The sequence below is a fragment of the Tachypleus tridentatus genome, chromosome 8 (genome assembly GCF_004210375.1).
Source record: "Tachypleus tridentatus isolate NWPU-2018 chromosome 8, ASM421037v1, whole genome shotgun sequence".
NCBI lineage: Eukaryota > Metazoa > Arthropoda > Merostomata > Xiphosura > Limulidae > Tachypleus > Tachypleus tridentatus.
In genome coordinates, this window is record NC_134832.1 from 135,451,017 (window position 1) to 135,463,831 (window position 12,815).

Sequence of the window (12,815 nt, forward strand, 5' to 3'; positions counted from 1 at the left end):
AAAATATATCTAATTCGTTATTTCCTAAATGACATGCAATCTGTCTGCTAGGCATACTTCACCAAATAGTTTTTTTTTTGCAAGTGGTTTTCCTCCAAAGTAAAAAACACAGAAGTAGATATTTTCTTATATTCTGTATACACAGAAATGAGTTATGGAACAGTTGCTCATTAAGATCACCTAACAGCTACCCAAAACAAACAAAATTATTGAAAAAATATAACTTTTACTCCAGAGTCTTGAGTGTAAATAACAACATTAGATGATGAATTGTGATTAGGAATAGCAGACAATAATAAAAAAAAAAACTTTCTCAAATTACATTATTTTATGAAAGTTCCTGTCAAGTTTTAAAATTCTTATCCATTGTTTTATTGCTGGAATAAATTACAATGTGAGTTACATAACATGCTTAAGTTTAAACTATGTCATCATTATCAGCAATGGGAACAACTCTCAAATCAAGAGATTTTAAGTTACATAAATATCAAATATAATTCATGCGATGAGAAAACCCACTTGTAGAGAAAAATATATATGTAAAATGGCTATATGAGTTGAGAACATTTTTTTCTTATGTAGAGAAGCAAACAACATTTACAAACCTGAAGATGACTGAAGAAGGTCAAAACGTTGTTCACTCCTCTACATAAAAAAATAAAAATTCTCAACCCATACTAGCCTTTTTTACATAAATATTAAATATAGTTTTACAAGATAAAAACATAAATATTTCCAACAGGCTGTTGTCTAATCCCTTAAACTTAGGCAGTTAATCTAAATCTTCCCAATTTTCCATAAAACTCCACAAAAGAACAGGTTCAGATGTTAATCCTGCCTGACATTATAAACTTAGTTATTTTAAACAAGGAAATATTTATTTCTAATGGCTTTCTTTACCCTCTCAAAAAAAATTAATTAAAAGTTACCATAATAGCATACTATTTTTTTTCTAGTTAATATTCCAAGTACAAGTGTCAAGCATCTATTGATAAACCACTTCAATATAAGAATACTTAATAAGTATTTATTAGCTTATTTTTTAAAGAAGACTGTGAATAATGAAATAACTAAGTCATCTTAAACCTTTACTTGTGTTCAACAGGAGTTGGTGAGGGCCATACTTCTGGGTCTTTGGGAGAGGACCACACAATCTGATCACTTGAAATGCCATCATTATTTTGTGCAGTAGTGGGTCGATCACAGTGGCTGTCTGATTTGAAACTATTTAATATGTTTTGAATGTCCTTAACCTGTTCATATTCTTGAATTATCTGTTGTTGGATCTACAAAAATAATAATAATAACAATAATGATTTCTGTCTCTGATATGAATAACAGAAAATGATTCAACTTAAACAGCTTTAAGTTATCAACATGACTGTTCAAATGGTTGTGAACCACAACTTCATGTGGACCATGCTTCAATAAAAATCCTTATTAAAGCATTCTTTCATAATACAAAAAATACTTGAATAATTACTTTGAATCTTATAGAAATTTGAAACCATAAAGTATAGTCTATTATCAAGTAATAGAAATACTGAAACAGTAATAGAAACTAATGCTCCATCAACACCTACTACACAAGGCATACTTCATAATGTCAACAGAATACAAATTCAGATACACATAAACAATCTATTTTAATCACTACATTAGCAAAAGACCCTGCCCCATAAATTAAAAGATGGGAATATTTATTAAACTAACATTTCAAACTATCAATAATATAATACATAACACACCCATGAAGCTCTTACATAAACTGCAATCTTCAGCTTTTTTTTACTTTTAAAAATCCACTTTAGATTTATTAAATTAACACAAATACTTCATACATATTTAAACAAGCACATTTATGGTGGTAGTTAATAAATCAATTTTTCTACTACTATAAAAAACATTAATGAAAAATAAGTAGCAAGCTCAACTAATGAAAATATCACATAATACTAACAGTATTAGAAATGTACAATACTAATAGTTGTTAAGTAACGTCATGAAAATTGTTTATTTGACTTGTTATTTTTAACTTTATGATAGTATTAGTATTACTTTAGAGACCCACAAAGTGTGCTTTCATATTTAGTATTAAATTTATTACACTTAACGATTTACAGCCTTGATTTATATTCACAGTCGCTTTCCACAAAAATTCTAGAACCATCGACAAGTACAATTATTTGCAACTATTTAACTAAGGTACAGATGTAGAAGTACAAATCAAAGCTCTGGTAAATAGATAATTTCAGTATTATCACCAGAACATTAATAAGAAATTACTTTTTTATTCTTACTCTTACTGAGCGTACTCTCCTCCCCCAGTATTATTTGTATTTCTTATAAGTCACATGGAGCCTAATAAGTTATACTTCACACCACGTTACAATATTATCTGTAGTCAACGTAAATATAATTTATGGAACTTCTTTCCATATCTTTCTCTTTAAAGTTTTCAAATATTTGTATTACCTTTTGCCATTTTTCTTTCCTTCCTGGGTCATTGATTGTTTGAAGAAGTCCATTTAATTGCTCAACAACGCCTTCGTAGTAAACAAGTGCGGTTTCGTAGTTACCTAAGAGAGCAAACTCTCGTCCCATCTTTGTATTTTCACAAATATCTGCAGTACTGAAATTCATTTTTGTCTTTCTTTTTATAGAGTAGATCAAACGAAACAATGTCTCATACCCACATGTACTGATGCTACTGAAAAGGATAACTTAGTAAAAATTACTGATCGTGGAAATAATTGCCCACCATAACGATATTACTAGTTAGATTTGAAAACAGTATCAAACTTTGTAAAATAGCTGCTTAATCAAAAATTAGAAAAAGGGATCAACTAACATTGAAACCAGAAAATTAAAATGACTGAAATACAATTTACATCTGTGATATCAAGGCAGTGGTAAAATTTAGGCGACAGTAGTATGCCTCGTGAATCCTATTAAAGTTTGTAAACTAAAAGAACTCTAAAACTCCGGAATTCACGATAACGCAAAGATACAACGTCTCGTGATAAATGTAGTTATATGAACCACGACAGTGATTCATAATATGGATTACAAGGAATTGCACAAAATCTTAATAGGACGTTCAGGCAAAAAGCACTTTTAATTTCAAACAGTAAATATTCAGTTAAAACAAAATTTTAAAATCTTGCTATTAACTGCTATGACTGCACGCATATAAAAATGCACAAACAAAGACACTTCGATTTACAAGGAAAAGAAAATCCGCTACAAAGTATCAGTTTGTAATTTGTCTCATTATCAGTATAATGTTCATTTGCCACCTACGACAAAACGCTCGATGTATTGCACCCAAACCTTTTGTCGAATACTAAATAAGGTACTGCAAAGGTCGCAGGGTAGGGTAAAACAGATTTTGTTTCGTCTATATTTTACATATAGTGTTATATGATGTGTTTTAACACATCAAATTTTAGTGTTAAGGATGTAATCATTACCCCATGAGCTTTATACTAATATCTGACGTCCTATAAAAAGCTTAATTATAGAGTGAACCAAGAATTACCAGTCAATAACAGGTAAATATCAGATCACTCTAACAGGTAGACAGTCAATAATTTATACACAGTACAATCGGGGACTTTAGAGAGCCAACCTATACATTGTATATGAAGTGAATGAGTGAAAGAAAATGAGCATACGTATATATTAAACTTTATTATGCACGTTCATAGAATAATTGCTTTATAAGACATGAAGGTTTATTTAAAGCAATGTTTTGGACGTATATTTTGAAAAGGCTGTTTTTCTATTAGTAAACTTTTATACACGCTTACAGGGAGTTATGACTTAGTCTAGGCACATATATATACCCATTGTTGTGCATTATATATAGAGAATTTATTTACACAAATATCTACGAATGCTTATTATGTTCTCAAACAAGTTTCCGTGACAATCTCCAGTTGCAAGTTATCATTTTACCTTTCGAACAAATATGATCAACTAATCAATAGATAGAGTAAATCACTATGAACCGTATCTGGTAGTTACTAGCTATGTTTATTATTATCACAATGTATAAAACTAGGTACAATATCAAGTAATCCTTTACCCATGAATGAAGGTAGAAAACCCAGCAAATAAAAAAATAAAAAATTTGGAATTGAAAAACTTGCAAATAGGGATTGTAAAAAAAATGTTCATACAGCACCACCACTCTTGTATTTTTTTTAAAACTGTATGTTTTCTTTTTGCAAAACCACAACATAGACTTACCAATCTATTAGCGGGGGGCTTTTAAAACTGTATATGTCTCATTGGAAAGGGCCCGGTATGGTCAAGCGTGTTAAGACGTGCGACTCGTAATCTGAGGGTCGCGGGTTTGCATCCCTGTCGAGCTAAACATGCTCGCCCTTTCAGCCGTGGGTGCGTTATAATGTGACGGTTAATCCCACTATTCGTTGGAAAAAGAGTAGCTCAAATTAAGAGTTGGCGGTAGGTGGTGATGACTAGCTGCCTTCCCACTGCTAAATTAGGGACGGCTAGCACAGATAGCCCTCAAGGAGCTTTGTGCGAAATAAAAAAAACCCAACAAAAACAACCCATTGGTAAAAAATGGAACTGCAATTGAAACAAACATAAGATATTCCAAATCTTCTTTTTGTAACAAATGCAGCGATAAATCAGATTTATAATATAACTAAATCCAGAGATCAAGTTTTTGCGGTAAGTGCGTGTGTGTGTGTTTTTCTCTAACAGAAAAGTAAGAGAGAGCCCTTGATTTTAGCATTGCAAATCCGCAGACTGTCCCATCGGGGGGCTTGCAATAAGTAAAGGGATTGTACACAACGATATGAGTGATATTTCTGCCATTTATAGTAAGACGTATTCTAGTATTTCTAGTATTTTTTCTAGTATAATATAGAAAGCAGAAGCCAACCTCAGAGCAAGAGTGGACATTTGCACTTCTCTGCACTCTCGTGAACGTAACTCACCTTTTTTGGACAGATTAGTGACTGGAGATGAAAAATGGATATATTATAAAAATGTTAAGAGCCGCAAACAATGGTTCAGTGCAGGTACACTGGCTATAGCACAGCCGAAAATGGACCTCCACCCTAAGAAGGTCTTGCTAATCGTTTGGTGGGATATTGTTGATGTGATCCAATTTGAGTTGCTGCCACTCAATGTAACGATCACATCAGACTTCTATTGTCAACAGTTAGAGAGTTAGAATGTTGGACTGAAAGAAAATAAGCCCGCTTTGATGAATTGTAAAGGTATTTTGTTACAACAGGATAACGCACGGCCCCATACAAGGATCACATCTGTAAAGATTGAAGAGCTAGATTGAGAAAAACTCAATCCTTCAAACCCCAAGAATTCTATAGAAGTGGCATTCAGAAGCTTATGAATCGTTGACAGGAAGTAATTAATAATAATGGAACATACATTATTGATTAAATAACATTAAAAGCGTTTGAAATAATTTCTTTTCTGAACCTAAAATCGGACATCACTCAAGGGATGACCTGATAGTATCCCAAGTAAATATTTAGTTGTGTTTTGATATTTATAATCACTTCATAAACTGTGAGTCATTTGTAAGGTAGGAGGTCCAATAAACATTTCTGAACAACTTATTAAAACTCTGAACCTTCTACATTTTCATTTAAACGCTTTCTATCAGTTGCACATAACCACAAACTTCTATGACAATTTGTTTGTTTTTGAATTTCGCGCAAAGCTACACGAGGGTTATCTGCGCTAGCCGTCCCTAATTTAGCAGTGTAAGATTAGAGAAGACAACTAGTCATCACCACCCACCGCCAACTCTTAGACTACTCTTTTACCAAAAATAGTGGGATTGATGATCACATTATAACGCCCCCACAGCTGAAGGAGCGAGCATGTATGGTGTGACGGGAATTCGAACCCGCGACCTTCAGATTACGAGTCGATTGCCTTCATTACGTGGCCATGCCGGGCCGTATTCGAATGAAATCTGCTCGCAAATCACAATTTCGATCACGCCTGCAGCTGTTTCCATCTGTTACTCTCTAAGGCTAGCATTCAGCTAATGAACAACTTATCAGTTCTATTTGTCTGATTAAGTTACTTGCGATATTAGAATATCTCATAGTCTATATTTTCATTTCGATTCAAAGGCTCTAATATATAATTCTTTCATTAATGCTCTGCTGTGTAATTTCCTTCATTGTTCCGTCGAGAAACAACCAGTTTGTATACGGTCAAACCCGCTCCACAAGTAACAGCAACACTAAAAAGAATCAAAACTCTCAGTGCCTAATACGCTGACAATAACAGGAAATTAAGATAATGTATTTGACATATTAATCACAACTGAAGCGTATTACTTCAGAGAACTGCAGTAAGGCCTTATTACTCATTTAAAGGAAGTTATTATATGAGGAGAGACATGAATAATATTATTTCACAGAAGCAAACTGAGAAACTTCTCCGAACATCAACAAACCCAAAAAATGGAAAACATTATTAGCGTTGTATGAAAATACTTTGTTCTTAACAAGTTAAAAAACTGCTGTAGCTTTACTCACCAAATGTTTGAATCATACACTATTTAGATTAAATGTTTGTTTTTGAAAATTAAACATAAAGCTACATAATGGGTCATCTGTGCTCTACTCACAATTGGTATCGAAACCCGGTTTCTAGTATTGTAAGTTCGAAGACTGAGGCTCAATATAGAAGCCAAAACATTGAATCAGTTTCTTTAAACGAGCAGATGCAGCCCATTAAAGTTTACAAATCTACTATACCAACTTTTCATAAAGTTTTACTGAAACGCCATCTATAACAGCTGACTTTCAAGTTTAGTGAAAGTTTTGTATTATTTTTTACTAAAATAAGTCCACTTCTGATATAAGTATTGTTTGTTTTTGAATTTCGTACAAAGCTGCTCGAGGGCTATCTGTGCTAGTCGTCCCTAATTTAGCAGTGTAAGACTAGAGGGAAGGCAGCTAATCATCACCACCCACTGCCAACTCATGGGCTCCTCTTTTACCCACAAATAGTGTGATTGAATGTCACATTATAAAGCCCCCATGGCTGAAAGGGTGAGCATGTTTGATGTGATGGGAATTCGAATCTTAATACACTTGGACATGCTTGGCCACCTCGACTATGAATCACTGGTCTATGGCTCTGCCAGACCATCGGCCTTAAAGATGCTGGACACTATTCATCATTAAGGACTTCAGCTCTGCACTGGGGGTTTCTGTACTTCCCCAGTTCAGAGCTTATACATAGTCTCATGAACCTTTTTTGCACCTCTGCCATTTACAACTGTCTTTACTATATGCTTTGAAACTTTGTTCCTAACCAAAGCATCCCATCTAGGGTTGTGTTTTCTTTCCTCGTTGGCTCATGCTTTTCAGACCAGACGGTATGCCATTGCTCCTTTTAGCCTTCATATCCAGTCATAGTTGGATGAATTGGGACTACTCTTTACCAACGAATAGTGGGATTGACCGTCACATTATAACGCCGCCACGACTGAAAGGGCGAGCATGTTTGGCGCGACGGGGATGCGAACCCGCGACCCTCAGATTATGAGGTTTGGTTTGGTTTTTGGAATTTCGCACAAAGCTACTCGAGGGCTATCTGTGCTAGCCGTCCCTAATTTAGCAGTGTAAGACTAGAGGGAAGGCAGCTAGTCATCACCACCCACCGCCAACTCTTGGGCTACTCTTTTACCAACGAATAGTGGGATTGACCATAACATTCTAACGCCCCCACGGCTAGGAGGGCGAGCATGTTTGGCGCGACGTGGGCGCGAACTCGCCACCCTCGGATTACGAGTCGCACGCCTTACGCGCTTGGCCATGCCAGGCCGTTTCTTATGGAATTATCTGGTTAAAACCGTGTAAAATCATGTGAAGTCCAGTTCACGTAACAAAAATAAGTTAGTTTATTACGTCTTTAACATTTGCTACAGGCTATTTTTACTTGTAATTGTAGGCCTAAGAGTACAAGTTTGTTTGTTTCAATTACAAAAATTCCGAGAATATAGTAAGTCTATCCAACTCATAAATAAACGTACAGAATCATTTTTCCAATAACATTGATAAATCTCGCTTTTAATACTAATCTCATAAACTAGTGAATATTCATTTACTGCTCATTAGATTTCATTCATTACTCATAACCACCAGCATACAGCATTCATAAAAAATATGTACTTTTGTCTCTGGATGCTACCCAAAATTCCAGTGCTTTGATGCCACTAAAATTGTTTGCTTTCTCTAGCAAACATCTAAATTAAAACACGAAAAATATAGTTTAAAACAATGACGTTCGATTGAGCGTTATAAGCTTAAGGAAGAAAATGCTTTCACATACTCTAGCTTGGATAACGCTAAAACTTAGGCTACTCTTTTACCTACGAATAGTAGGATCGATCATAACATTATAACGTCCCAACCACTGAAAGAGCTATTATGTTTGGTGTGACGGAGATTCGAACCCAATACTCTCAGAGTGCAGGTCGAGTACCAAAACCACCTGGCTAAGCCGGATCGCATGTAGTACTATCATACTGATTAAAATAATCACCTTTCTGACTCGTAGTCAAAAATCAGAATCCAGACACTGCCTTCGTTTCTTCGAAGTTGTTAAAGATAACGCGATATTACTCGTAGAAGAAGAACTAAAACGTCAAAAGTATAAAAAACAATAAAATGCTAGAGATAAAAAATGAATCCAGGTTATGTTAACAAACTCACTAACTCGAAATTCAAAACAAACAAAGCCTTTTCATTGTATTCTAAGTCAGGAAGTTGAAAGACATTCCGACACAAATTTCCAACTCTTTCGACTGTACAAATGATAAAAGATATTTAGTAGTAATAAATGTTAATATTTTATGTTTCAATGTCAAGTAGATGATACATATATATATATATTTATAATATAATTAACATATCAAAAGAATGTTTATTAATTAACATTTACTCACCACTTAAAACACTGACTCTATAACGTTAGTAATGGTAGGCCTATTGGTAGACAAATTTTAGCATTAAGTGTGTATATTGTTAAGCACAAATATACACAAAGGATTATCTGTGTTCTTTTCACCACCGGTATCGAAACCTGCTTTAACTCATTAGCTCTTGAATTCAGGCTCGGCTGACTGAGCTTAATCAGTGGATAGTGGTTGGGACTATGCATAACGTGCATTATTCGTTCTGTTACCGTTATTGTTTTAATTGTTTTAAAAATTGTTCTTCGTAGTTTAGGGCAGTAGGTTTTTTTGTCTTGTTTTTACGAATTTCGCGCAAATCTACACGTGGGTTATCTGCATTAACCGTCCCTAATTTAACAGTGTAAGACTAGAAGGTCACCCACTGCGAATTATTGAGCTACTCCTTTACTCTCAAATAGTGGAATTAAGAGTCATATTATAACACTCTCACGGCTGAAAGGACGAGCATGTTTCCTGTGACGGGGATTCGAACTCGAGACCTTCAGATTACGAGTCGAGTGCCATAACCACCTAACCATACCGGGCCCTCATGTGATGAATAAACTTCTTTTTCTGACAAAAGTGAATGTAAGCTTTATTGTATATTTACTTGCTATCTAAATACCAAGTATATCTTCATAGCTAACATAGATAACCCATTGTGTAGGTTTGTGCTCAATTCCAAACAAATAAACTCTTCATGGTTATCGAAAACGTACCGCAATCTGAAAACATTCTCTACCCAAGTAATACGAGGTTGTGAATCACGAATAAACTTAATATAAAAAAATAATGATTTTACCTCATTCAGTCTCGCATTGCATCTGTGTGAATCTTAAGTTAAACAGTAGCTTTTTGACTTTACCTATAAGTGTTAGTATTTAAACACAAACACAAGATTATTAAAAGTAATGATAGTTTGTTCGTGCAATAAGTTTTAACCCGTTTTGCTTTAACTACAAACAAACAACCAAAACGTTTTATTCAAACAGTTGTTTATTTTTTGTGACTTGTACGACTATTTTTGTTCAACCTTACCAAATCCGAGAAGCAGCCAGTTTAACTCGGTGAAATAAAAACAGTTGACTTTGATATTGAGGTAATAAAGTTATGTTCACATGTTCATGCGCTATTATCTAAGTTGCAAATTGTAACTTAAACAAAATGATGTAAACATCAATATAAGTTTTATTGTTTTATAACTATATACACGGTGTCAATCGGACTTCAAAAGAAAGGTTTGCATATGTTAACACTGAGATACGTAATCGTATAATCGTATGTAGAAGTTGTGACACCTTTGGCGACATGCTTACAACCACATATTTGGTTAACGTAAATTTTATACTACTGGACAATGCTATACTACGATAGACGTACGAATGCGCAAAAATTGTCGTAGGATTGAACATTTCGAAAATTTAAATGTGCATTAATCTCTACGATTGGCAACATGCACCAATCGAAAGTAACATATTTATCCTTAAAGGGAAGGTGATAATTATGAAAGAGAATCCTCCAACCCCAAAACTCATTATAATGGAGCTGGACATATCTCCTGCTACCATTAGCAAACAATAGCCAGTGATTTGAAGTTAACGAATGCTCATCACAAGCATCCAGTTACACCTCAAAATCACTGGTTTTTATATGTGAAAGATATAGGAAGAAACTAGAACAACAAAATCGCATTGACTACGTAATAGTCTGACCACCCAGTGCAGCTCCAATGAATTTCTATTGATTTGATCTGTGCAAACGTAGTCGAGGTACAGTGAACTTCCTTTGTAAAGTTGTTCTGTGATTTAAGGTTGACCTCGCCGGCCTTCGCATAAGCTAATTATAATGAAAATTGCTGCCTTGAATAATATTATGCCACCATAGCCATTAGGCTAATCATAATAAGTAGAAGAAGTCGGAAAATGTTTCTTACAAGCTGAGGACTTTTGTCCAGATTATGAACTTAAAAAATCTGATGGTGGCTGTTATGATAAATAATACAAGAATCCTAATTATCACATAGTTCATGTATACAATAACATAGTATTCGTTATTACGTCACCAAAATGTTCTTGTAAAATGCTTAATAACTCAATATTGACTTATAATAGTACTTAAGACTTGGTATACACTGAGTGATGCTCAAGGTGACTTTCTATTAAGAATTAGCATCTAAACTGGCGGTGATAGCGGTGCTTTCTGTTACCAGCTTTCAGTACCCAGTTCTATTTCCACGGTGTTTTACACGATTAATTAATTGACGGTTATTGGCCTTAGGAGTGCCCTCGAGTCGCGGGTCAGAGTAGGAGGTAGGAAAATTCATCTTCATGTCAACCGTGTGAAGGCTGTTGAACTAGAAACTTTTGTCGAGTATTGCGATAGTGGCAATCATGTTTCACTACATTCTTCCACAGAGCATACGGCCCGGCATGGCTAGTTGGTTAAGGTGTTCAATTGGTAATATGAAGGTCGCGGGTTCGAGTCCCTGTCACACCAAACATGCTCGCCCTTTTAGCTGTGGGGGCGTTATAATGTTCCGATCAATCCCACTACTCGTTGGTGAAAGAGTAGCCCAAGAGTGGTGATGACTAGCTACCTTCCTTCTAGTCTTACAGTGCTAAATTAGGGACGGCTAGTGCAGATAGCACTCGAGTAGCTTTGCGCGAAATTCAAAACAAACAAACTAATAATGTCTGCGCTTCACTTCGAGTTTCTAAGACATTTCTTTTTTATTTCACATCAAAAACTGCATGTAATTAAGTACTTCTAACCGCACTTGTGTAAACTACTATCAGTCATAGATAAACAAGACAATGTTCGTTTTCCTGTTGGTATTAACCGGGGTACTGAACTAATGCTCTCTTTGTTCTTTATAAGACAAGTTGTAATCTAATATTTGACACTGAGCTAAAATTCAACTTTGTTGTACAAGTGTATGTGTGCTTACGAATTATGAAACAAAAATGTTCAAAGTTCGTTTGTAGATAAGCACAAAGTAATACAATGGATTTTTGTGTTCTGCCCATCACAGGTATCGAAATTCGGTTCCTAGTGCTGTAAGTCCGTACACATACGGCTGTACCACTGGGGGGTATTGTTTGTTTTGGAATTTCGCACAAAGGTACTCGAGGGCTATCTGTGCTAGCCGTCCCTAATTTAGTAGTGTAAGACTAGAGGGAAGGCAGCTAGTCATCACCACCCACCGCCAACTCTTGGGCTACTCTTTTACCAACGAAGAGTGGGATTGACCGTTACATTATACACCCCCACGGCTGGGAGGGCGAGCATGTTTAGCGCGACGCGGGCGCGAACCCGCGACCCTCAGATTACGAGTCGCACGCCTTACGCGCTTAGCCATGTCAGGCCTCACTGGGGGGTAATACTGTAAATACATCTAAGGAGATAGTAACCTGATTCAAGTAAGAATTATGGATTTCTTATCACAAAGTTCTTAATTATGGCAGGCGTAGTTTTATAATCTTTACCATTCAATACTCATTTGTAATGATAAATTCGGTTACTAACTGTCTTGATACTAGAATTCTAGTACACTTTATTTTTAATTGTAATGACAAGTATTTGAACTATTACTTTATGTATTCATGTAATACTGGTGTCATTTTCAGGTGGACTGTTTTTCCCTGTAAGAATATTCGGGTAGGGTTCACTGACTAACAGGAGGCTCTAAAGGAAATGTTATACCGAGTTAAATTGTATTCTCTGACTTTGACTGAGTTGCAAATAATGAAAGAAATTGAATGTTTTCATGTATGACAATGTGGAACAATCTTCATTAAAAAAACATATAACAATCAAGTGGACGATTATA

The 12,815-nt window shown here is 35.1% G+C and overlaps 2 protein-coding genes across 2 annotated transcripts in view; one reads left to right on the plus strand and one right to left on the minus strand.

The window, feature by feature from the left end:
* Nucleotides 1–12,815, plus strand: part of LOC143223570 (protein BANP-like) — a 145,990-nt gene that overhangs the window by 37,311 nt on the left and 95,864 nt on the right. The window lies entirely within an intron of this gene.
* LOC143224293 (katanin p60 ATPase-containing subunit A1-like) lies at nucleotides 1,058–3,166 on the minus strand. Its single transcript, XM_076452690.1, has 2 exons — nucleotides 2,476–3,166; nucleotides 1,058–1,286 (listed from the first exon to the last, which is right to left on the minus strand). The coding sequence occupies exons 1-2, from the start codon at nucleotides 2,641–2,643 to the stop codon at nucleotides 1,089–1,091; spliced, it is 366 nt and encodes a 121-aa protein (XP_076308805.1). The 5' UTR covers nucleotides 2,644–3,166; the 3' UTR covers nucleotides 1,058–1,088.